The 26,992-nt window shown below is 39.5% G+C and overlaps 1 protein-coding gene across 9 annotated transcripts in view; it reads left to right on the forward strand.

The window, feature by feature from the left end:
• The window catches only part of LOC139949557 (uncharacterized), a 47,702-nt gene that overhangs the window by 12,162 nt on the left and 8,548 nt on the right, over nucleotides 1-26,992 (forward strand). For 5 of the 9 annotated variants that reach the window (XM_071947937.1, XM_071947941.1, XM_071947945.1 and 2 more), the window contains 15 exons: nucleotides 3,479-3,626; nucleotides 4,966-5,534; nucleotides 8,788-8,983; nucleotides 9,561-9,715; nucleotides 10,736-10,893; nucleotides 11,429-11,615; nucleotides 12,355-12,479; nucleotides 13,005-13,193; nucleotides 13,550-13,687; nucleotides 15,353-15,501; nucleotides 15,986-16,087; nucleotides 16,657-16,784; nucleotides 17,080-17,344; nucleotides 18,361-18,478; nucleotides 26,404-26,784. In XM_071947937.1, the coding sequence (XP_071804038.1) occupies nucleotides 3,479-3,626; nucleotides 4,966-5,534; nucleotides 8,788-8,983; nucleotides 9,561-9,715; nucleotides 10,736-10,893; nucleotides 11,429-11,615; nucleotides 12,355-12,479; nucleotides 13,005-13,193; nucleotides 13,550-13,687; nucleotides 15,353-15,501; nucleotides 15,986-16,087; nucleotides 16,657-16,784; nucleotides 17,080-17,344; nucleotides 18,361-18,478; nucleotides 26,404-26,784 (3,008 nt within the window). Of the gene's footprint in view, nucleotides 1-1,974; nucleotides 2,349-3,478; nucleotides 3,627-4,965; nucleotides 5,535-8,787; nucleotides 8,984-9,560; nucleotides 9,716-10,735; nucleotides 10,894-11,428; nucleotides 11,616-12,354; nucleotides 12,480-13,004; nucleotides 13,194-13,549; nucleotides 13,688-15,352; nucleotides 15,502-15,985; nucleotides 16,088-16,656; nucleotides 16,785-17,079; nucleotides 17,345-18,360; nucleotides 18,479-19,629; nucleotides 19,678-26,403; nucleotides 26,785-26,992 lie in introns of those variants that run through there. The other 4 variants (XM_071947943.1, XM_071947944.1, XM_071947946.1 and 1 more) reach the window with 3 other exon arrangements.

Consider the following 26,992-nt stretch of genomic DNA (forward strand, 5'->3'; position numbering starts at 1 on the left):
TCGTTTTTCTTAAAAAAGGTCCCATGAATATTTTGTAATCCTTTTAGAGCTTAAGTCATTCAGCCAAGAAACTTTCCTTCAATATTGACTGTAACTACATGTAACTTGTAGGCTTTAAGCAAACTCCCACAAAGTTTATATGGATCTTACATTATACCTTATAACAAAAGACCTTATAGAATCCTACAACTGTTGCACCTTACCTGCAGCTAACGGTAGCAGTTTGTAAACACAGACGACTTAAGTCCTGTTGATTTATAACAAAAGGGATCATGCCCCAACAGAAGGACAGGGATGGGATGTATCACTTTCAGTCGGCTTGTGTTTACTCTCCTCGAAGTGTCATTAAATACTTTAGACCTTAGAGAAAGATTTGTTTGATACAGTCCAATATGTGTAATTGCGTTTGTATCAGGTGACTGTCTGGTCCAATGGATCATGGACAGCACTGGTATAATCATAGAGAACCTTGCTGTATGGTATATGATACTGATAGCATGAGAAAATTCCTTTGTTCACAAGAAGGCATGCATTCTGTGTTGTGGTGATACGAATGCATTGATTGCAAGCAATGTAGATGTGCTTGGACATTCTGTGGTGATTGTAGACAAGAAGACACTGATTGTGGTGGATGGGAGTAAAGCACTTGTCCATGAAAGTGAAAACCAATATTTCTAGTTTCATGGTTTTTATGGTGTTTTTTTTTGCTGAGGGACTGTCGTACATTTAGATCTGGTGATGGAGGAGTTGCTGTTTCTGTGATTCACACATTTTCTACGTACACTTTTCGTGATCATACATGTAGGCGGAGCATATAGAAAGGACAGAGAAGTCATTGTGACACACAGATTTGTGCTTGGCAGTGCAATGAAGATAAACTGAACTTTACATGATTGGCTGTTACTGGATTTGCTTGGAGAACTCTTTTTTTCAGTACAGTTACTTTATCACCAGATATTACAGTGTCATGTACAAAGACATGTAAAGTGACACAAGATTTGTGGCTGTGCTTGGAAGTGCAACTGAAGTTTAACTGAACTTTACATTATATATCAAAGGCTGTTACTGGATTTGTTTTGAAGAACTCATTTTCAGTACAGTAGTAACTTAATCAGCAGATCACGGTGCTGTGTGCGTACACTATGCCTGTAAAGTGTCGGTAGCATTGGACAGGACAACATGGTAGCATCTGACAAGACAATTTTTTGAAGTACATGGTACGTACACATGTATGACTCTATTGGCAATACGTGCCCTACACTTGATGCATTGTGTATTCAAGCTTTCCATATAAGTTGTTGAGTGCTTTATTTTAATATTCATATTTGTGGATTGTGTGTATCATCTCCCAGGCAATGGTTTGATACTGATGTGTGCTGCACTCTTACGACTAAACCTTTGCAACAATGAGTGTCAATTACGATATTTGATGTTTACAGGGCACTAAACTTTATGGTACAACATGATGAAGCTTTTAACATAAGTTTTCAAGTGCTTGTTTTGAACATTCGAGAGATACTTGCGTAGTGTATTATAGACTGTGTTTTCTTATACATAGGCAGTGGTTTGATGCTGATGTGTGCTGCACTCTTTATAACTGAACATTTCCAACTTCGAGTGTCAATATTAGTATTTGACATTTATAGGGCTCTTCAAACTTTGTACATGGTGTCATAGTGTACATGTACAACAGTATTTCACATAAGTTTTCAAGTGCTTCTTTTGAACATTGGAGAGATCATACCTGTGTATACATTTGATAGACTGTGTGTCATCTTCCAGGCAGTGGTTTGATGCGCTGTTATGACTGAACATTTCCAACTTTAATGAGTGTCAATCATAGTATTTGACAGTTACAAGGCACTTCAAACTTTGTACAAGGTACAAAGGTCCAGTAGATCCTCCCATAGTCTCTTTGTAAGCAAGCAAAGGGAGTGGGGCAGTTAAACTAGTTGCTAACTGGACTTGATTAGGCTCCAACCTGTCACTTCATACTCCACAGCTGAAACTGAGAGATGTTGGTCATGGAGTTAGGATTAGACCTCCATGGTTTGGCCAAGTCTTAATGTGGCATCTACTACAATCTGTGATCTGATTTAAGTTTAATCCGTGAAGGGTTGACGTCTAATTTTAGTTTAATCCGTGAAGGGTGAAGCCCTGTAGCAACCTGAGAGAACTTGACAGCATCTGATGACTTGATTGCTGAATTGATTGATGGAGTGATTGATACTGATTATTAGACATGGATACCAGAAGTTCGCTTGGGACGCTCCAAACAAGAGGTAGTCAAGAGGCACAACATGGGGACTCATGGAACAGTTTCATAGGACTGGTTAATCAACTCTCAAGTAAATCTCTTTATTTCTTTGCACTTTTCCTTCTTCATAATGTGTATGATTCTATGTCTAATGGACAAAACTGATAGTACTTCAGTAGGATAAAATATTTGTACGATATCAGTACAGAGGAAATGTAAAGTTCCATCGTGTTTGTGTACAGGTAATTACATACTACTGTACAGTGTGTGTTTTTGCGTGCAATGTAGATTTTTAAATTCCCGTTATTTTATATACCAGTATTTTATTTTTACACACTTTTGTTAAATTTTATTTTATTTTTGACTACAAAAATGTACACATTTTCATTTGAATGTTCAGGTTTGTTTGTAAAACACACTTGATCAAACAGTGTACATGTACATCAATCAAACTGAATACCATGAGCAAATTTCTGCTTTGTCATATATTTATATAACCTTGACTAAATCTTGTTTGGGAAGGCCACACACATTGATAGAATAGTGAATATTGAACCGTTCCTTGGTTACCAGTGGTACAGAACACCATCCATTATCAAAACTGTGTAAAACAAAAGTGTAAAAACAAAAGAGAGCGGAAAATTTAAACCGTTTTTTAATCAACCATTTTGTACTTTTCATAAATTAACTGAGCACTGAGCTTATTGTTTTTGTCTTTATTTTAACTTTGTTGAGGCACAGTGCATTACAAGGTTTTCATGTTTTGGAATTTATGATCTATATTCTATATGTGTGTCATAATTTCTATTTTGACTGGCAACTAAAATAAGACCAGAATCAACCATGATTATAATTCAGAGATGACAGCTTATTGGATGTTACTTTATATGTCAGATCAGTTTTTACCATCTGTATCAATCTTTTGCCAACAGCACTCCACACTAATGTTGTCACTTTTGCTCAAAATGCCCGGCTGTCAGACAAACCTTCCACCACTTAAGCGCAATCATTGCGTCGTTAACGTGCCAAACTGCACTAAAGTATAGTCCAGCAATAGCGTAAACTTGGACAGGTATTGCGCATATGTCAGTGAAATTTTGTACGTTTGTCTGAGATCCAGGTACTAAGTTTCTATTTTCAGCATTAGTGCGGATTGCTATTGGTTGTTCTGAGTGGGTATTGCCAGTTCTTAATAAAGAATGTTGTGTTTTGATTTGTCAGAGCCTGAATCTTGGAAGCGAGATGTTCAGAAGCAGATAGAGGAGGAGCTGGAGCAAAGAGTCAGGGAAGCTTTGGAAACTCCACCTTTAGAACGTATGCGCAGAAACCGACATAAGGCTAGACTCAAACGGATACAGAAACAACAAACGTGAGTCTTTTTAAAAAAAAAAATTCGCCAGAAACACAAGGCAAGATTGATTGATTAATTAGAAGCCTACAACAGCTTTCGATAGTAAAGCATTTTGAGAAACATTTCACTCTGAAGTAGTGTGGTTTTGTGAAAAGATATCAGTTTCTTTTATTTTTTATATTTTTTATATATATTCTTTTGTGTGCAAGTCGCTAGACACACAAGGCCTGAAGGCCACTTCAAGGTGTGGGCTAATTATTTTATTCCAGAGGCTGTTGCCAACTACTCCTAGGGGTGAAACAGGGTTACCCCTTTTACAGTCTATACGGATGTAGGCTTGGGTATCATCAGTCCGAAGCCTGGCCGGTAGAGCATAAAGCACTACCTCCCCACTTTTATGTAGCAAGTGTCACGACCGGGATTCAAACCCACACTCTGCTGATCAAACACCAGAGCTTGAATCCGGTGCTCTTAACCGCTCGGCCATGACTTGCCACAAATGATAACAAGCTGTCTACTAAGGTAGACTTGAACCACTTGGTGGAAACTCACATAACAGGTCTTGAGGCGTTGCATGATGAGGTATCATCGGTTTGCAAATTATGAATATATACTGCTTTGCTGTGTTAATTTGGTTCTTTGGGAACATGGCTTGCTATTAATTCTACTGTCGTGGAGTAGATTTCAGAATCCGGAAGACTTCTTAGTTCTAAAAAGATATGTCCTACTTATTACTTACTACCTAGGCGGGGAGATAGGAAATTGACCAGGACAGGCAAATCCAGGGGACACTGCTCTAGAATTGCAAAGGTCATGGGTTCGAATCCAACCCAAGTAATATGCCTTAGATTTTTTTCACAGGACTCGGGGAAAGTATTGAGTATACAGTGCTATGCACATCAGTGTACATGGGCAAAACCAAAATTAATATAAATCCAGGTATCAATTTCACTGTCGTCGAGTAAGTTCTGAGTAGTTCTGGGCAGTTCTTTTTATATCTTGGTAGTCTCTTGATTTTCAAATATCTACTTTGTGGCAGACCTACTCCTTTTACATAGCACCATGTAATGGTTTTTAAGGTGCTGTGGTGCAATATGCTGCCAATCAGACCAGGAACACCACGGCGAAACCCTTCTCTTTTTGATAAGTGCACTGGGTTCTGTAACGGCTCAACGTCCCATCAGAAGGACGAAGCATCATGGTTAAGTGTTTTGCTTAAGGACCTAGGGTTTCACGACTGGGATTCGAACCTACGCTTTGCATATCAGCAATGTTGAGTTTGAATCTGGAGCTCTTAACCGCTTAGCCAAGCCATGCCATGCATTATTGTTTATGGTATAATCTTGTGTTTCTGTAGGTCACTTAGCCTTGAAGAATGCGACAGCTATGCTCAGACCTTGCCAAGCCTGAAGAACAACCATCACCGATGGGACTTATCAGAAACACCTTACACTTTCAATGACCAGCAGACTCGAGAGAACCGATTCTCACGTCTTGCTAATGCCTCCCACTCTAAAGGCAACCTCAGGGATAGTGACACTGAGGATGATGAAGATGACTCAATCAATGGCGTCAATAAAAACCAGAACCACTGGAAGGGCCGTCACACTGACAATCAGAAAGGGAATGGTGCAATCACACAGGAGAGTATCACTGAATCTGGGGACTCGGACCCTGACAGAGCAAGGGCGATATCTGAAATACGGCGTAAATCATACCACCAATACACAGCGGAGGGATTCAAGGCAGCCATACGCAAGGGGAAGAGTCATCTTAAGAAGATTGGTAGTGGGAAGTATGTGGATAAGAATGGAGTTGTCTTGACTATGGATGGGCCGTTCTGGCCACCTGAGTGTGGACCTCTCTACCCAAAACCAGAACATCAGAACAGCACACCAGAAGAGAAGGAACTGTTGGCTGATGCAGGTAGGAATCTGTATTACTCTAATGAACAAATTATATCACAAACTAATAACATCCAACACTCAGTGACGCTCCTTGCGCTTTAACATACAGTATTCCCTGCAAGGTGTGGGACTACATGTTTTAATTATGAGACCTACATGTAATCCTTTAACATACGTACATTGTTTAGCACCATGTAATTGTTTACAAGGTGCTGTGGCGCAATATGCTGCTGATCAAACCACAAACACTGGAGTGCATTGGTTTTTTTTACGTGCAATACACAACACACAGGACCAACGGCTTTACGTCCCATCCGAATGACAAAGTTTCAGGGTTAAGTGACTTGCGTAAGTACACAGGTGTCATGCCTAGGATTCAAACCCAAACTGGAACCTTTCTATGCATGAAACCCAAATTACTACAATGTGCACATTAGCATTTTATGCACCAAGCTACTTATAGGCATTCTGTTATGTAAATCCAATGAAATGCTGGCTAATTGTGCCACTTGTTGTTAAACTTGTACGACATACTTGCATACACTGTATGTATTGCATAAATTCATCAACAGGATTTACTAAAGTTTCTTAGATTTGGTTGTTTTGATGTGTTTGCATACAAGTTACACAATAATAATAGTTTCTTCTTATACATACGTATAGCGCGCATTCCATCACTCAGTGACGCTCAAGGCGCTTTTACATACATTATTTTCCTTCAAGGAACAAGTATATGGGACTACGTTTGAAGAATGAGACTTGCTGTGGCGCAATATGCTGCCAATCAGACAAGAAACACCAGGGTGAACCTCATCTCTTTTTGACAAAGGACACAAGTGTCATGACTAGGACTCAAACCCACACTCTGCTGATCAGAAACACCAGAGTTTGAATCCGGTGCTCTGAACCACAATGTCCTGCACTGTGTAGCTAACATAGTTTTTGATTTATCATGTTAAGTTGCTCCCCAGTGAGATCATTGCCATGGTTGGACCCAGTTCTCTTTATTATTAATGGTTGACTGTTGCTCAGTCCAAAGCAAAATGCCAATTTATTACTTTAAAGTGCGTCGTTAATTTCAATTATCTGAAATTCAAAGAAACCCTTATCAGTGAAGCAATGGAACTGAATGGTTGCCAAGCATTTGATACGATCAGTGTAATGTAATATTACAATGTATTTTATTTGCCTTTACCATTGTGATGACATTTTGGCATAATGTTATGGGCGTTTATGAGATTGTCAAACAACATTTTGAAAGTCCAGGTTGATGACTAGCATGATCATGGTGTATACAATGTACACAGGGCTCACAAATTTTGGGGGAAAATCCACAAGATCGCAGGACTTGTACATTGTAGCTCAGAATCTTTACTGGACGGGGATTTTATTTACAAGACTAGAATCAATATGAAAAGAGACAAGAATCAAAATGAGAACAAGTCCCATCTAAACTGTTTCATTTTCATTTGAACAAAACACCATGAGAATATTGGTCTGATTGAAAGATATTTGTGAGACTCAAACTTAACATTTAAACATCATTTTTTTTTGAGACAAAGATGATGAAATGAACCAAAAAAACCAAGACCACCCGACTTGTCCTGTCTTGAGTTTACTGGCCCAACACTGAAATCACTGGCATCGCGCCAGCGCGCCAGTGTCAAATTGGAGCCCTGCACAGTCTCAATGATTGATTAGCTTGTTTAGTACAGACAGTTTTAGTTTAGCGCTGAGCAGTTCTGTTATTTGAACAGTATTTTAGGATTTTCAAAGATGGGAAAGTTTAATTGGGAAGTGGAAAAGCTAATTGATGTTTGCAGAGTTTCACAACAGACAGACACAGTCCCCTTTTGATGGCACTTTTATGATTAATGTGAGCAATTCATTTTTAGACAATTCTCCACTTCTCTGTTGTGCCATGGAGGTATGTATTTCTGTCATCATCTTTTTTAACATGCCAGTGTACATACATGTATGTGTAATTTAAACCTTCACACATGATTGGAGCTATATGACTGTCAGTACTGCCTTTGAACTCAAATCATTTTCAAGATTCAAAAGATTGGAATTGGGTCAACCTCCTGTACTTTAGCTGATAGTACAAGCTGGGGGTCATGGATTGTTTAGTATCACCTAGAGACCCTCGATATACCCATCAACAGATGAATGCACTTTTTCTATATCACTCACTCACTCACTCAGTCGACCAAAGTTTTCGCGTTGCCGCATGTTTGAGTCGGGCTCGATGTCTGACACGCCACACAACTCTAATCTGCATACAGCTGATATGATAAGTTCTTTTTTGTTGTTATATCCTGCATCCTCGATCAGGGTCTTGAGCATGGTCTTGGTGGGTCTTCCTAGGCCGCGCCTGCCGTGATTGGGCTCCCACACGATGACTTTATTGGCTGGTAGTTCTGGGTGCCGTAGGCAGTGTCAAGCAAGGTGCAACCGATGCTCCTTAATTTTCTTGCTCAGTGGGGAGATGTTTTTATGTATGTCAGTACTTGAAACCAAAGACATCCTGCCGTCAACTCAACATGTTATACTTGGCTTATCATTATTTTGTTGGTTACAGTGTGAAGGCGGGAAACTAGGGTTACATTCAAAACAAAATGCTTGGCGATATTGAAGAGCCTTACAGGCATTATATTCTTCTTATACTTAAGTCTGATTTCTCAGTTTTCACCCTCAGAAGAATCAGCAAAATTATAAATACATGTAAATAGCCTGAACACTCTATTAAATAGCCAATGCACATTGGGCAAACACTTTTTGTTGGATTTACAGACTTTTTGGTTACAGTGTTTAAGTACACTTTTGTTAATCTTGGCCAGCATGAACTGGGTTGTCTCTAATTCCCTGCTGTTCCCTCTCCAACCCTGTTTCCTGTCCTTTCCCAATCTACCCTCATCTCTCATCTATTCTTTACATGTTCCTTGTTGTATCCAAACCTTATGTCAATCATCTTAATTCAGGACCAGTACTTTAGTTGCTATTTAGCCTGTAAGGCCTATGGGTAGTTCTATAAAACATGCATATTTTATTGTTTTCTGTAGGGAAACTTTTGTTTTCAAGTATTGTTTCTGTACTTGGTGAAATGGCCGAATAAATAATATTACAATCTACAGTAGGCGGACTTCTACTACTAATAATAATAATAATAATAATAAAATGGTCCTACTTTTTTTCCGAGCACCATGCCTGGCTTTAATGAAAGTCGAATTAAAAGCTGACCTTATTTATTATTTCTGTTGCTTATTTTGTAGTACCCCATGATGGTCGCACTGTGGAAAACCAACGCACCAAGTGGTTTCGTCCATTTGAATGTACCTCCTTGAATGTGTTTGATTCTGAGCGGACATCTAAGGGTACCATTCCTCACACTGTGCCTGATGGTTGCTGTCCTAGCCTAGTGTTTGAATCACGCTTTGAATCAGGCAATCTACGCCAGGCAAGAAGAGTGTAAGTTCAGTGTCAATAGCCGTGCAGGCCTGTATGCTTAGTTTTTGAAAGGGCAAGGGCACTAAGGCATTTGTTCTGAGCGGACATCTAAGGCGTTAAGGCATTTGTTCTGAGCGGACATCTAAGGGTACCATTCCTCACACTGTGCCTGATGGTTGTTGTCCTAGCCTAGTGTTTGAATCCCGCTTTGAATCGGGCAATCTACGCCAGGCAAGAAGAGTGTAAGTTCAATATCAATAGCCATGTTTCCATTGGACTTTTTCTTCCGAGAACTGACTCCGCGGAAGTGCAGTTAATAACAATCATATAAGCTAAAGTAGTAGTCCCAGCCAATTTTCTTTACCTTCCGCTACAGGTAGTAGTTGAAAAGGACAGTTCTTTTCAGAACTGAGAAGTCTTCTGAACAATCCGATAAATCTACTCCGCGGTAGTAGAATATAGAAAGACAGTTCTCTAAAGGAACTCTATCTGGCAAGTATATACACAGTGTTACCGCAAACCAAATATATACTGGAGGTTGTGTTGTACAAACACTCTCGGTAACTCCCCATTATTTCATCTCTTTATTGACCTACAGTGGGCAGTTTGAATATGAGCTTATCTTGAAGACAGACATGTATACTCCTCGACATACCCAATGGTTCTACTTCAGGGTTCAACGGATGCTCCCTGGTGTTACCTACAAGTTTAGTATCATCAACCTCCTCAAGAAAGACAGCCTGTATAACCATGGTATGAACACAACACTCGTCAAAATGTCCAATTAGTGGCCCTGTCTTTAATCTCATTGCACTAGGGCATGGTTTACATAAACAAATTATCCAAAAGTTTCAAACAATTTAGTAAAAAATTTGAATTTTTGTACTTATTTTTTATAACTAAGACTAAGATCCAATTCATGAAATATGAAGATAAAACCACATCTATAGGACAGCCCAGATTGGAGAGTAGGGCTTTTAAAACCAACTGTAAATGTTAAAACCAACTGTATGCAGGCTTCGCGCTCGCAAGCTTTAGCGCTTGCAAGCTTTAGCGCTTTGCGCTCACAGTTCAGGTTTTCTTGTTCAACAGCCTTTCACATATTTTGACTAAGGTGTGGTTCAGACCTTACTTGGCTATTTCTTGCGTGACCTTTTCCTTCCAACTCTATAACTAGCATAACCTCCCTACCATCATCTCTGCTACATGGTAGGAACACAACACATTTGTCAAAATGTCTTAAGGCCGAATAAAAAAAAATGATGTTCAGCGTCTTTTTGAAAAAAGGAAGAAGGGCCTTTTTTTCTTTTTTCTTTTAAATAGGAAGAAACTAAAAATAACTTGTAAACTTGCGGTTACAAGCATGTGTATACTCTGCTCGTTTTCTCAGAGTCAACACTCACACAAAAGAGATTTACACATAGTTGTACCCCAAGGGAATCAATGTGTGGTGAAGAGGTTTTCAACTAGTGGTTTAAACCCGCAGAGGCTTGGTTCTTGATAATTTTACCGAGACAAAGTCGTGGTAAATTATCAAGAACCAGGCCTTGGCGGGTTTAAACCACTAGTAGAAAACCGATTCAACACACTTTGATTCCCATTCATAAAAACATTTTCGGTCAAAAAACATCAACACTTTTGTCATTATCAAAGGTTTAAACACCCCCACGTTACGCGCTCTCCACCAATAGGAATAGTGAAACTGTCTTAGGTTTTTATGAATATTTATTAATAGTTTCTTCCTACTGGTTGACATAATTTTGTCTGTACTAGGAATGCGACCATTGATGTACTCTGAGCAGAAGGCTGAAAGAAGTAGTCTAGGATGGCAGAGGGTTGGTCATCATATCTCCTATGCTAGGTCCAATGGATTCCATCGTAATCCACTACTACATGTTGAGATGGCCTACTACACACTGCAGTGGCAATTGGTAAGAAGGGAATTCTTGCTAACTTTTTCATTTTCTGTGAGGAATGAAGAATAATCTGGTTTGGTTTGACCCTACACCGTTATGGCGTGTCACGGTCTATCGGTGTATAGCATCGGATTTAAACTCTGGTGTTTCTGATCAGCAGAGTGTGGGTTCGAATCCCCTGCCGTGACACCTGTGACCTTAAAGCAAGACACGTCCTTCGGATGGGACATAGAGCTGTTGGTCCTGTGTGTTGTGTATCGCACGTAAAAGAAACCAGTGCACTTATCATTAAGAGAAGGGATTCGCCTTGGTGTTCCTGGTTGGATTGGCAGCATATTGTGCCACAGTACATTGTAAACCATTCCATGGTGCTAAGGATTAAGTCTCATAATTCGAACGTAGTTCCATATACCTTGAGGAAAAATACTGTATATTAAAGTGCCTTGAGTGTCACCGAGTGACGGAGATGCGCTATATAAGAATCTACTATTATTATTATTGTTATTATGTAATGAGCACTAATTGTCTTACTCCTTTTCTTTTCATGCAGGAGTTTTCTTACGAGAACGACACCTGTTATTTTGCCCACTGTTATCCCTACACCTTCACCGACCTGAGAGAACACATAGATCTCCTGCTATCAGACCCTGAGAGACGACGTTGTACTAAGAGGGAAGTCCTGTGTGAGAGTAGAGCTGGTAATAGCTGCTTCCTACTCACTGTCACAAACTTCTCAGGTTAGTCAATTATTAGCTTCAGTAGAGACTCAAAGTAAGACCCAAACCGGTTTAACTTTACGAGCAGCGTGGGGCGGATCTCTTGCTATCAGACCCTGAGAGATGCCGTTGTACTTAGAGGGAAGTCCTGTGTGAGAGTAGAGCTGGTAATAGCTGCCTCCTACTCACTGTCACAAACTTCTCAGGTTAGTCAATTATTAGCTTAAGTAGACTCTCAAAGTAAGACCCAAACCAGTTAAACTTACTGAGCAGCATGGGGTGGTCGTATAAATTTGTTTCTACTGCGTTCAGACAGCACTGAGTTAAATACAATACAGTTCCAAGTGGTCGAGGCAGACGCGATCCCATTACTCTAACATCCGGTTTATTGTTGTGTTCGTTGATCACCGTGTGTTATGTTACAATCATTTTTTTTTTTTACCCATAAACACTGATCGATGTGTGTTGGCACTGTACTCGGTACCCGGTACTCTCCCGAGTTCTGTGCAAAAAAAAATCACAATTATATTGCTCGGGTGGGATTCTAACCCACGACCTCTGCAATTCTAGAGCAGTGTCTTACCAACTAGACCACCAAGATTGTCTGGTAGCTAGAGGCAGTTTGAATCTTATGTTTTAGGAGGGGTCTGCAAAACGATTTAAAAGATGGAAATTTGCATCGGGATAAAGAATATTAATTTTGGTTTTACCTATTTTGGTTTTACCCATTTTGGTTTTATCTCCATGTTATTTTAAACAGATAAAGCTATTTGTACCAAACGTGGTATCGTTGTGACTGCTCGGGTGCATCCTGGTGAGACTAACGCCAGCTGGATGATGAAAGGACTGCTGGATTATATCACTAGTTCAGACTCAGTCGCTAAGGTCAGTCACACAGACTTACTGCCAAGCAGACTGTTTCATTATTGTCAAAAAATGTTTTTTAAATTTCCGACCTTAATCAGTATATACCCCTCTCTTTAAAGGCACTGGACATGTTAATATGTTCCACACCCTTGCGAGAACATATTACCGCATCACTTCATTGGCTACCGATTAGATAAAGAATCCATTTTAATATTGCTCTTCTTGTTGTTAAATGCTTGTACACAACTACTCTTCGATATATTTTACACTCCTCCACGATTTCTTCGGTCCACACTTGACATCACTCGCTTGAATGTTCCCCGAGCAAACAAAGTTCTAGGTCAAAAGGCTTTCAGTATGGCTGGGCCAATGATTTGGACAATCTCCCAACTGCCGTTAGGGAATCTGTTTTATTTAACTGTAAAGTTCTAAAGACTCACCTTTTTCCATGTTAGTTGCTTTCAAGGGCGCTATGATCTTGATGGAATAGCGCCTTATAAATTGTAATTGTTATGTTATGTTATGTTATATTATCCCATTCAGGATTTGAGGAAGGCCTTCATTTTTAAGATAGTTCCGATGTTGAACCCAGATGGTGTGATCGTTGGTAACTATCGCTGCTCACTCACAGGCAGAGACCTGAATCGTAATTTCCGCCATCCGAAGAAGGAGTCATTCCCAACGGTGTGGCACACTAAGGAGATGCTGGAAGACTTCGCCAAGGAAACTGAGGTCAGAGACGATCAATTATATTGAATTTTGAACTTAGAAACTCTGCAAAATAATGCATTTAAAGGCACTGGACACCTTTGGTAATTGTCAAAGACCTGTACTCTCACATTGGTGTATCCAAACGTATAATGCATAAAATAACAAACCAGTGAAAATGTGGATTCATTAATTGGTCATCGAAGTTGCGAGAGAATAATGAAAGAGAAAACACCATTGTTACATAGATTTGTGTGCTTTCAGATGCCTAATAAAAGGCTTCAGACCTGATATTATTATTTGAGTGAGAAATTACCTCTTTCTCAAAAACTGCATTACTTCAGAGGGAGTTGTTTCTTACACTGTGTTTTACATTGTAGATCCTGGTGTACTGTGACTTACATGGCCATAGTCGTAAGCATAATGTCTTTATCTATGGTTGTGATAAGAATGGTAAGGAGATTGATGCAGCTGCCTTCCTGTACCAGAGACTCTTTCCTTGGCTTATGTCACGTGAGGTTAGTAAGCTTCTTAAAGCCATTGGACACTTTCGGTAAACATCATTGTCCAAAGGCCCACACTTGGTGTATCACAACTTATATATAAAATTACAAACCTGTGAAAATTTAGGCTCAATCGGTCATCGGAGTTGGGAGAAAATAACAGGAAAACCCACCCTCGTTTCCTCACGTATTGCCGTGTCATGACATGTGTTTAAAAAAGTCTGTACTTCTCGATATCAAGAATTGATAATTGTTTTAATGTTTTCTCAAAAAGTAAAGCATTTCATGGAATAATATTTCAAGAGAAGTCTTTTACCATTACCTTCTGTAAACCCTGTAAGTTATTTGTAAATCTGTGAACTTTAGTTTTTGTTTCTGTTCCGAAAGTGTCTAATGGCTTTAAGCCAGGTTCCCTTTGGATATTTTGGAGTACAGCAACTTTTTTGGTAGAACGACAAAAATAATGGGGATGCAATGTAAAATGCCCTCCCTGTCAAATTACCGCGACCGTGCTGTAAAACTAACAGGCCAAAAGAGGTCGCGGAAGACTTCTGCGCAGCCACGATGACTTAACAGGGCTGCTAAAAAGTCCCATAGAACAGCTCGGCGCTGTAAGCCTGCAGCGACCAGGCTGTAAAACGCTTTGGAAGCACGCTAATTAACTGTTTCGTCAAGGAATTTAAGTCTAGGTGGGACTGCAAGGTAGAACTACTCCAAAGCCAGTAACTTTCCACGGGGCGGCAAAAGAAAAAATCAACTAATTAACTGTTTCGTCAAGGAATTTAAGTCTAGGTGGGACTGCAAGGTAGAACTACTCCAAAGCCAGTAACTTTCCACAGGGCGGCAAAAGAAAAAATCAACTAATTAACTGTTTCGTCAAGGAATTTAAGTCTAGGTGGGACTGCAAGGTAGAACTACTCCAAAGCCAGTAACTTTCCACGGGGCGGCAAAAGAAAAAATCAACTAATTAACTGTTTCGTCAAGGAATTTAAGTCTAGGTGGGACTGCAAGGTAGAACTACTCCAAAGCCAGTAACTTTCCACGGGGCGGCAAAAGAAAAAATCATTGGGAACACAGCTTTAGAACTAATATTGCATGGTGGTTTAATATTGCATGGCTGTGTACTGCTACCAAACAAAATGAGCAATTATGATAACATTCTGCACTCATGAAGAATGTTCTGTCATGGTTTAGCACAGCACTTTGTTTGCAGTGCACTTGTCTATGGATTGTCCTCTTACTCAGAAATTAATAGTGCACAGATTATGTAAAAATTTAACCCGGTTGACTAAAAATATAAAGAACTACATGTACACCCACCCAAAGCAAACGGTTATGCAGTTAGGGCCAAGTTTGCGCAAAGAGTATCGTTGACCATAGTTTGACTAACATTGCCCAAACTCTGTCTAGTTGACGATAGTTGGACTACGCTAGTCGACTATTATCGCAAGTTACAAATAGCCATTTTCACAGCACAGTGCAGAGTGGACCAGTTATAACAAATAATGATAAGGTGCGTTAAATCAAAAGTTAACTTCTGTGCGCATGCCCTACGTACTTCACTAAACAACCACTTGTTAACCATCAATCCTTGTGCAAACTTGACCTTTGCGGTTGCTACATCCCCATCCCATTGTTGCCACAGTTTGTCATCTCTCTTACTTTTCTGCTGATCCACAGGCTCCAGACAAGTTTTCCTTCCGTGGTTGCAAGTTCCATGTGAAACGTTGCAAGGAGGCAACCAGCCGTGTGGTCATGTGGAGAGAGCTGGGTATTAGTAACTCCTTCACAATGGAAGCAACCTTCTGTGGCTCCAAGAACATCAGCAGGTAATAATTGAATTTATTCCATATTCCACGAGCACGTGTGATGACAAATTTATCTTCCAGCCTTATTAAGTCAATCTCATAAAGAAACACAAACAACAGCATGCACTCCCAAAGTTTAGAATGTAGTTTTTGCACTGACGGTATGTGGAGCGCATCGCATTGACACTCACAATACGCAGAGTGCAATGCAAACAACTGGGAGTATGTTATGGCTTACTATCACACTCCGGTTCAAGTCCCCCATCAGACAATCTGGACTGTTTTCAGAGGAATATCAATTCCTGCCTCCAGCTCTCCTGAGTTATTTTCATGTTTAATCATTTTCTTCCTGTAGCCCCTTACTTAGAGTGGCTTTTTAGCCTTGTTTGGGGCGAACTTGCATTAAAACTATAAAAATAAGGCATTTGTATAGCACCACTACATCAAGAACGCAGTGCTTCCACTCCCTTCACATTGAATACATTTTTTTTCTTTGCTCAACCAGTGAGGAAATTCCACGTCACTTCAACTTGTCAGACTTTGAGGATCTTGGTCGTCATTTCTGTGAAGCCCTATTGGTGTACCACAAAGCTCAGGAAAACAAAAGGTAAACTGTTTGAGGTGTATTTGTCAATAGTATGCAAAGGAGAAATATGCTTGTTTGTTTAATATACTGTATGTGTGATTGAGGTCGATTCTTTGACAGTACTAAAGTCGGTTTTAAGTAGTTTTAACTCATTTGGTTTTTACTGTGTTTTAACACTTAACAACTTCGGGTTTAGCTTTTTAAGGTTTAAGGTTTTATTGTATCCACAGTAACATTTTAATACATGCAATAATATAAACATGTTCCAGATAATACAGTAAAGCCAGAAGGAAATAAATAAATACACTTTAATGATACTAAAAAGCAAAGCTTATAAGCGTGAGTCCTAAACAGTACAGTGTGTGGACAAAATAAAAAACAACCACATCCGGTTTTAAGTCCTCACAGGTGATCGTTGACCCAGGACATGTTGCGTAGCTTGCCGGAAATTGTGATAGGTCACGGTCCTGTATAACCTCTTGAAACCGGAGATAAACCGTATCAGGTTTAACTTTTAACTGCCTAAACACAAAACAGGTGTTATTATTGATTTCAGGTGATAAATAAAGTATAATGATTTCCTTTCACAGCCTTCACTCTGAGCTAATCTTGGAGTTGACTAGAGAGATCACTCATCAAGTGCTGGCGAGTAGAGGACTACTTCCTCGTTGTCTTCATGGAGATACCAAGAAAGACTCGGAAGACACTCTGGTCAAAGGTTCGTCATAATAATAATACCAATAATAGGTATTTATACATGTATAGCGCCTTTATTACAAAAAGATCAAAGCGCTCATTGAAGAGTTCATGGATGTGATTTCTTTGTTTTTTAACGGAAACCTGTTTCTTTTTTACCCCCACCCAAAAAATCAAATACTTTTCTTTAATTTTTATTTGTTTATTTTGTTCTTATAAATATTTTATAACTAAGATCAAATTCATAAGAAAATGAAGACAAAACTATATGGAAAAAATCTATCTGGTAAAAATCATTGACTTGTTTCATTTTGCAGATGGCTCCTCTGGTGCACAGCCTACATCAGCAATATCTGACCCAACCATAGACTCCCCTACAGCCAAACAACCCTCTGATGCTGCCTCAAAAGCCAATAAAACACCTCCCTCTGCTGGGCATGATAAGCCAGGCCAGCTAGTCCGCAGCCTTGAGGGTAGACTAGAGACAATTCGTATGATAGATACACTGAGCTCTGAGACAATACAAGGATGTATCGACATCCTACAAGATCTACATGCTATGAAAGACTTAGCTGAGTCAGAGTAAGTTTAGAACATTTGACAAATTTTTGTGTGCTTTACTGTAGCAGAAAAATTTGCATAAGCATAAACATATTTCACCATGATTTCTCAAGTTAGCAGATTTCTAAGGCCACAGGCACGCTTGCTTTGTTACGCAGTCATGTGCTAACCGCAGGTTAGCCAGCATTTAACCTTGCTTAAGGTAAACAGCTTCATGAAATAAATATTCTGCTAAGGGACACTCTGTATGCACAAAATGGCTGCTTACATGTTTTAAGAAATTTTGCCATGGGGTGTCCATTCCCTAGGGTGTGCCCAATTATTGTGGTAGATTAGGGGTAAATAGGTCTGGCCGAAAAGGGCTTATGGTTAATGCGTAATGGAAGGATAGTGTAGCGGTGTTCCCTTTGGACTTTTTGGTTGTTAAAGTACTGCAAACTTTCTGTAGGTAAAATGCCCTCCCTATCAACTTACCACGATTGGGATGTAAAACTAACAGGCCGATAGAGGTCGCGGAAGACTTCCACACAGCTACGGTAACTTATCAGGGCCGCTAAAAGTACAATGGGAACAGCTCCGCGCTGTAAACCTACCGTGACCATGCTGTAAAATGCTATGCAAACGTTGTTGAATACAAGTCCATGTGGGAATGCACAACAGAATTACACCAAAGCCAGTCACGGTAACTTTCCATGGCAGCAGAAGAAAAAGTCAAATGGGAACATGGCTTTTCGAATTGTCATTGTCTTTATATGATTTGAGGCATGGCATGGTGAGGTACAAATATATATTTGGTTTGCGGTAACACCATGTGTGTTTCTACTTGCCAGGTTTTAGAGAACTGTCTTTCTTTTTTTTACTACCGCTGAGTAGATTTATCGGATGTTCAGGAGACTTCTCAGTTCTGCAAAAGAAACTGTCCTGCTTTTTAACTACTACCCGGGCAGAAGGTGTAGAAAATTGGCTGGGAATACTACTTTAGCTTATAGGATTGTAATTAACTGCACTATAGAACCGTCTTTGTTTCTGTGATGTAGTTCTAGTGACAGTGACAGCGCCTCCGAGTCTGAAATCCAAGCAGTACCTGATGAGGACAAACTGGAGGACAAGAAAAAGAAAAAGAAGAAAGGCAAGAACAGGTCCAGGAGTATGCCGGTAAGTTTGTTGTCTCTCACTCAAATCAAACAAAAAAAGTAGTTAATGGCCTGACGATTTTTTTTTGATTTTTTTTTTTTTACGTTACAAACAAACCGTAAAAAGACAAGACAAAATGTAACAAGAAACCAGGGAGGTTAGGAGGATCACCGAAGCCTGAATTCTCCTTCAAAGTTGAAACCCAGAACCCTAGGTTGTATTATATTCTTATAATTACACAATCTATTAATTGCATGACCCCAAAACGCTATTATTCTAAAGTGTGGGTTTACGAAAAAATAAAAAAATACTTTGAGAAAGCCTCTGGTAGGGTCGAACTGTCAGGCCGTTAAAAATGGCCTGACGTTTCGACCCTAGCAGAGGCTTTCTCAAGGCTAAATGACAACACAACAAACATGAACAGGTGTCAAAGTGTAACATATAACAACTTGTAACAAACAACCTGTAACAAACAAAACAAAATGTAACAAAGAAACCAGGGAGGTAAGGAGGGATACTGCAGCAGTGAGGATATAAATGAGAAACTAGAGTTAGCTTTTGCAAACAACTTACCAACCAACAGGAACGATGTTTTTTGCATTTTTACCATTGGTCCTTTTGGTTGGTGAGTTGTTTGCAACAGCTAATTCTATTTGCTCCAAATAAAACAAATCATTTACATGGTTTTAAAATATCCTCAGGACAAACATTATTTTGCAGTGTGTTGGAAACTGCTTGTGTTTGTCAATAGATAACTTTGCGAGTCTCGAAATTTATAAAACCTAATTAAGAATCTATCAAAGATGCCTTGCATTAGGTTTTCTATTAGTCACTGTTAAATTTGCCTAGTCGCCTATTTATTACTTACTTATTATGATATAATGTAAATATTCAAACTAAAGTCAACATCTTAGTTTTTTGTCATTAAAAGCACTAACAATGTGATCCAAATTGTTTTAAAGGTTAGTTCAAATGGTTGTGTTTTGTTGTGTGTGTGGAAAATTATTTGACAAATTTATTGCTGAAAAAAAACCAAAAAAAACGTTTTTTAAACACAACCAGCATTGTAAGCCTATCCGCCATGTTTGACTGCATGACCTTATTCCTTGCCGCATCTTGCTATCCCACAATGCCTACTGTACTGTTGCATGATGGTCATGGCCATGGGGCAGACTCTGCCTGAGGCAGTGACTGGGATCATCAAACGACGAAGACGAAAGGTAAGGCACCAAGTGTTGTGTGGTGTGGATTGCATTGTGCTTGTTATCAGATTGCGGCTATTGTCAAACAAACAATCCCCCAGCCATGGTACAATGTACCATGTAGAGCTGTGTAAAGGCACTGGACACTATTGGTTATTTCTCAAGATATTTGTTAGCATAAAAACGTACTTGGTAACAAGCAATGGAGAGCTGTTGATGGTATAAAACATTGTGAGAAGCGGCTCCCTCTGAAATAACGCAGTTTTAGAGAAAGAAGTAATTATCCACTTAAAAATTTGAATTTGATTTTGAGACCTCAGAATTACATTTTGAGGTCCCAAAATCAAGCATTTGAAAGCACACAACTTTGTGTGACAAGGGTGTTTTTTCTTCAAGCCAACTGAGCAACTGAACATCCAACTTCCGACCAACTGAGTTCAAATTTTGTTATTTTGTGCATACAGTGTATGTTGAGATGCACCAACTGAGAAGACTAGTCTTTGACAATTACCAATAATGTCCAGTGTCTTTAACATTACTGTTGTGTGTTTCATTACATGTCATGGCTGTAGACTACATTTCACAGAAAGTCTTGATGTGTATATTTGTTATCTGTGTAAGTCCGTTTTAAGATTAATTATCTACAGTGACCAGGTGACTTCAGACAAAGTTTAATGCAAAGTTTCCTTTCGGGATTGTTATTCTCTGCTGTGGCACAAACAATTTTGTTTTAGTATGGTGTATTTATTATTTATCTGGTTAAAAAAGTTCTGTTATTTTTGTTTTTACAATTAATTATTAACATATTGAACATGTTGAGCTTACATTAAGCAAGCTTTATATATAACACTATTATGGAGTTAACTGTAAATGTTGTATGTCCCTTTAAATAATATATTGACAATTGTTAAAATGTCTTGATGGATAACAAACACATTTTTAAATGTTTGTTATCATTAGCTAATCCATCTTCATGTTCATCCCATTTTCATCTTTGCATTTTCACTGTATTTCCTTCGTCCGTCATTTCTATATCCGTATCTAATTCCTTTCATCCTTTGAATAATTTTGTATTTTGGGGATCATGTTGGCTCAGTGGTTTCTTTTCCTGCCTTTCACCTCTGTGGACCCGGTTGGAGTCTCACCTCAGACTGGAGCCTTATATGTGGTTTGGATTTAAGTCCCTACCTGACTGCTACTCTGTCTAACCCTCTTTGCAGGCATGTAGTATGCTTCATTTTTGAACGGGCAAAGGCACCATTTTCTCCTTGGTAAAGGGCACCCTATGAGGAAATTGTAAATTTCTACTAGAGCATTTCAAGGGCACCAAGGCAATGACCAGGGGTCATGGAGGCAATCGGGCCTGAATTCCTTCCTGCTGTTTTCCCTCTCCTATCCATCCATCGGTTTCACCTTCTGCTCTAATCCACTCCTCAGCTTCACCTCTCTCAAAGCTCTCCCTCTGGGCATGCTCTCTTCACCCTCCACTGTCTTTCCTCAATTGCTCCTTTCACCTTCCTGACCTCTACCCTTGATCCATTGGTTTCACCTTCTGCTCTAATCCACTCCTCAGCTTCACCTCTCTCAAAGCTCTCCCTCTGGGCATGCTCTCTTCACCCTCCACTGTCTTTCCTCATTTGCTCCTTTCACCTTCCTGACCTCTACCCTTGATCCATTGTTTTCACCTTCTGCTCTAATCCATTCCTTAGCTTCACCTCTCTCAAAGCTCTCCCTCTGGACATGCTCTCTTCACCCTCCACTGTCTTTCCTCAATTGCTCCTTTCACCTTCCTGACCTCTACTCTTGATCCATTGGTTTCACCTTCTGCTCTACAATCCACTCCTCAGCTTCTCAAAGCTCTCCCCCTTGGCATGCTCTCTTCACCCTCCACCGTCTTTCCTCAATTGCTCCTTTCACCTTCCTGACCTCTACCCTTGATCCATTGGTTTCACCTTCTGCTCTAATCCACTCCTCAGCTTCACTTCTCTCAAAGCTCTCCCTCTGGGCATGCTCTCTTCACCCTCCACTGTCTTTCCTCAATTGCTCCTTTCACCTTCCTGACCTCTACCCTTGATCCATCGGTTTCACCTTCTGCTCTGATCCACTCCTCAGCTTCACCTCTCTCAAAGCTCTCCCTCTGGGCATGCTCTCTTCACCCTCCACTGTCTTTCCTCAATAGACCCATTTAATGTGGCGTCACACGCTCAAAAAGTGCCTCACTGAGGTCAAAGAGGGCTCTCACTGGGGTCAAAGGGCGCCCTCACTGGGGTCAAAGGGCGCCCTCACTGGTGTCAAAGGGCACCCTCACTGGTGTCAAAGGGCGCCCTCACTGGGGTCAAAGGAGGCAAATGATTGGACAGTAGCTGTTCTTTATGCATGAAGACATGCACGTGAGCTCAGCGGCAGTGTAGCGTTTCCCGTTATGCAAGGGGTCTATACCTCCTGCCATCTTCATGACCTCTGCCCTTTGACCTATTTAACCCAATTGCTCCCTCTGAGCAAGTTCGAGTTCGCACATTTAGTCGAATAATGACATTTAGTCGATTACTGAAACGTACATGCACAGTGCAGACTTACTCGTATGACTCGTTTGGAAGTCTAGGTCAACCATCGGTACCATTTATGACTACACTGCCTTCCGTGGTTTCGCTATAGTGTCACTGGTTCCCTTCTGCTCTTTAAGCATGTTGGCATGGAACAGGCTATTGGGACCAAGGAACCATGGTTGGTTCCGAATGGTCGCCAAAGGACGACAACAGTAGTCAACCAATGGTCGACTAGCCTGGGTTCGAGTCAAAATAGTCAACCTTTAGTTAATCATGGTGCACACTCAAACTTTCTCTCTGCTGTTCTAACAACCATTCTGACTCCATTCCCCTCCATCTAACATCCATACATTATTTATCCATACTAGAATGCTCCTCATCACCCCATACCATATGGATCATGTGATCTTGTGTCATTTGCTCATGTAAGTTAACTCATTTATGTCCTTTCACAATAGTAACATACAATCACCCTCAAAGCACTAACAGTAAAATCTGCATCTCTTGAAATTCAGCAAGTTTTTTTTTGTGTATTACAATGTTTGTTGCAAAAGGTTTTTTGTTAATTATGATGGATGTAGTTTTTTACTTAGAAACTACATTAACTGTATTGTGGTATTTGTGAATGTTATGCCATTTTGTTGTTTTAGAAGTTCATTTGTGTGAACACCTCTATGCACTAGTGAACAAAATTAGTGGGGTTTTGTATGGTAGAGAATTTATCTGTTGCATAACTTACATAAATTTGTCTCGGTATATTTTATTCACCTTGTCATATTCCAATGAGCCTCACACCAGGGTTTATTTAAATACACTGGACACTATTGGTAATTGTCAAAGACCAGTCTTCTCACTTGGTGTATCTCAACATTTGCATAAAATATTAAACCTGTGAAAAATTGAGCTCAATCGGTCGTCAAAGTTGCAAGATAACTATGAAAGAAAAAATGCCCTTGTTGCACAAGTTGTGTGCTTTCAGCTGAGGTCTCGAATTCAATTCAAATATTTTAGTAAGAAATTCTTTCTTTCTCAAAAACTATGATACAGAGGGAGCCATTTCTCACAATGTTTTATACTATCAACATCTCTACATTGCTCGTTACCAAGTAATTTGTTATGCTAACAATTATTTTGAGTATTTACCCATAGTGTCCAGTGCCTTTAAACATCATCTCAAAAACTTGTATTTCTCAAACCATTAATTATGTTAGATCATACATTTAGTCCAACACAGGTAATGTTGTGGCGTAGAATGCTTTTGCAAGCTGTTGACAAGTACTTTTTATTTACAGCCATTTCATGATACCCTGCGTGTTCATTGTGATATTTTAACTTTTACTCTCATAGTGAATTAGTGAAAATTGGACTCCTACAAATGTACCTATAGTCACTGTGAGCAGTGATTAGTACTCGGAAAATAGCACTTAATTAATTAATTGATTTATTTATTTATTTCCTTTACTTACCCAGGGTGAGCCAAATCAGTAAAAAATTGATTTCCATTTGGGCCCTGCGAACAAACTAACATGTTAAAAGTAAACATAAAATCACATGATAAAATTACGATATAAAAATTACGTAAATATTTAAGAATATTGATAACCATGTTGACATAACCATGTTGACATAAAGTTTTCATTTCTTGTCAATGCATTGATTATCAAATACTTGTTTCAGTATTCCAGAAAATTACTTTAAGGCATCAATTATTTATAAATTATGACATTGTTATAAATTATTGATTAATTTTCTGATAATAATTGCTGATCAGGAGTTTTGAAAATGAATAATCAGTATTGATTGATTTCAATGAATTTGTTTGCACTTAAAATTAAAATCAATAAGTTGATTATTTGAAAAATAAATGTCCATATAAATGAGTGTGTTGCACAAACAAGTCACCTATAGATTGCTTATCCATTCAATGTTGATTTCAGGCATCAAGACATAACTCCCTTCCAGTTCACACTGTTGAAAGCATCACTCGTGGTGTAGGTTAAGCACTTTGATTTTGCGTACATTGTGTGCTTTTGCTGTGTCTCAAATCACAGGGGTTGACCGGTGGGGTGGGGGGTTGGGGGGGGGGGGTCAGTTGCTGAGTTGTTTTCATAAAAAGCAGACAAAACAGTGGAACCATTATCATTGGGCTCACTGTATGCCAATCTTTATCCTGCCTAGGACTGAATATTTTTTAACTTATTGACAGCTTCAGTTTTTTCATTCCTAGTAGGAGGTTAGAGACACTTGGTGGCAGCAGAGTTACTGGGAATATTCATCAGAATAATAAACATGTACAGACTGGTCATTTTCATTGTGCACCAGTGTTTTTTCACTATTAATTAATAGGATGCCACTACGCTTGTGTGCTCTTCTTCAGACTCAGGGATCCACGCTAGCCCTTCGTAAAGTTCTTTCTTTTGCAACGTCACAGCACGTGTTTTTGCCAGCCGAGGTTGAAAAACTATGGCAAGCCATATGTAAAGCAAAAACCGATAGCCATAGTTTGTGGAACTGTTACTCAAGTATTCAAAATTATGTTGAATTTGTAGGAATCAAATCAACCAATCATAAGAGATATTTTAGCGCATGAATCTTGACAGAAAATATTGAACTTGGTCACAATTTTGTTTAACACGATTGATTGTTTTCCTTACATTCGGTCGGCCATGCCAACCGAGGCACTTTGTTTATCAACAATGGAAAGGTCTATAGGTGCTTAAACCTCTTTAATTTCAAATTTATCTGCTGCCACCAAGTGTCAAAAGTACTGAATGATACTCTAGAGGCAAAAGGCAAACATTCCACTTGTTTGGATTACACATCAAAGTCAATACATCTAAGCACTCCACCGTCACTTGTTGTATGGCATTTCAAAATAAGATTGCTGTGTTGTGTAATGTTTTCATCTTTGTTTAATCTTCGGTTCTTCACGGGGGTCTTGAGATATTTGTCGAACTCTGATTTAAGTTTTTGCAAATTATTTAATCATAACGAGACATAGACAACTTTTGTATTGAAGAATGATGGTTTGTGTGAAGTGAAATTCAAGTCAGCGGCAACCTATGCCTATAATTGGATCTGTCTGTACTTCTCACCTTCCGCTAGAAATCATTATCTCCTGTCATGTAAGGCACCAATGTAAAGTGGCCCCAAACAGTTATTGGTTAACATTTGCCACTTATATTTGTTTAAGAAGTTTAAATGTGTTTCTACATGTATTTGAGTAATTATTTGTGTTATGTTTGATGTTCAAAGTCTGATGGACAGTGACCCTGCACAAGTATAGGTGTCACATCTCCCTTTGTTAATCCAGTCACATTTTGCAAGAGATGTTTCAAAAAGTTGAGCACCTTTTAATATGAATATATTGTTATTCACTTAGCACTGGCATTCACAGTACATGAACTGGCCATCACACCCTCCCTTAATAGAGTAAAATCACAACACTATGGTTAACTAACACTTAATGAAGTTTCAGGCCTGATACGTCATAGAGGCAACAAAGGGGATTGCCTCCATGCCCCCTGGTCATTGCCTTGGTGCCCTTGAAATGCTCCAGTAGAAATTTCCTTATAGGGTTCCCTTTACCAAGGAGCAAATGCCTTGGTGCCCAAAATGCTCTTTCAAAAAGGAAGCATACAGGCCTGAAGTTTGATTAAGATCAAAATTAAGATGCAACAAGGGGTTAGAGATGAGTGTTGTCCATTTTCATATAAAGACACTTTCTAATGGAAACTGAGTGCATCACAAAACTCCATTTGATCTTAGACTTGCTCTTAATTGAGTGTATCTTTATACTCTGTAGATATACAGCATGAATATCATATTGTATGCTGATAAATGGTTTTATAGCAGGTTTTTCAGATTTGTTTTGCATTGCTACCACTCAAGTCTTTGCAATGATATTGGGATTTGTTATGCCAGATAAACTTACAAAGACTTGAAATTTAGATAAAGTTGTAATTTTTAATATATATTTCTGGTGAGAGGGGGGGGCTGGGATTTATGAATGTTATGTGCAGTATGATGTGAATGAGGTTTGACTAAATCAATGAAACCCTGCATTGTTTTGATGATTTGATTTCATGATTTTTCTATCATGTTGATCTCATGTACTCTTCATTCCTTTACTTTCGTCACTCTGTCTTGCATGCCGACCCATATCTGCTCACACCACCTACGACGTACCAACCAACAGGACGGTAAACACCACCTCAAACTAGCCCTCAAGGCCCAGACCCATCAGGGCTTTCCTATCACGTCCCAACTCCCTTCCTCCAAATCCTACCAGATCTACGCCCTCCAACAAGACCTTAACATGGGTGCCATTGGTCCTGATGTTCGACCATTCCGCATGCCGTGCCATGGTAAAAGTCGTGTCAGCTCCTATGACGACCGACTTGCTCAGCTTTATCAGAAGGGTGGGGAGACGGGCCCCATGCTGTATCGGTTCCTGGAGCCAAAGAGCATTGAGATGGCTGCAAAAGCATCGCAACAGGTTTACCGGGAGGAGCAGGATACCAGTCAAGGAATTCTACCAAATATTGGACTGATGTACAACGCTGAGGATGATCCAAACGTACTTACACACAACTTCTTCATCTTGGCTTTTTCATGGCGTCATCTTTAACCCTCTGCTTGTGTTTGCCCTCTCCCTTTTAACTCAAGTCATTCTTCCCAATGGTGTACATAGAATCTGACTGCCTTAATAATTTAACACTGTACTAACAGTCTAGTACCCTGCCTTCACTGAGTTGACTAAGTGTTACGGTTGATGTTTGATGCTT

Source organism: Asterias amurensis, chromosome 17, assembly GCF_032118995.1.
Source record: "Asterias amurensis chromosome 17, ASM3211899v1".
NCBI classification, from domain to species: domain Eukaryota; kingdom Metazoa; phylum Echinodermata; class Asteroidea; order Forcipulatida; family Asteriidae; genus Asterias; species Asterias amurensis.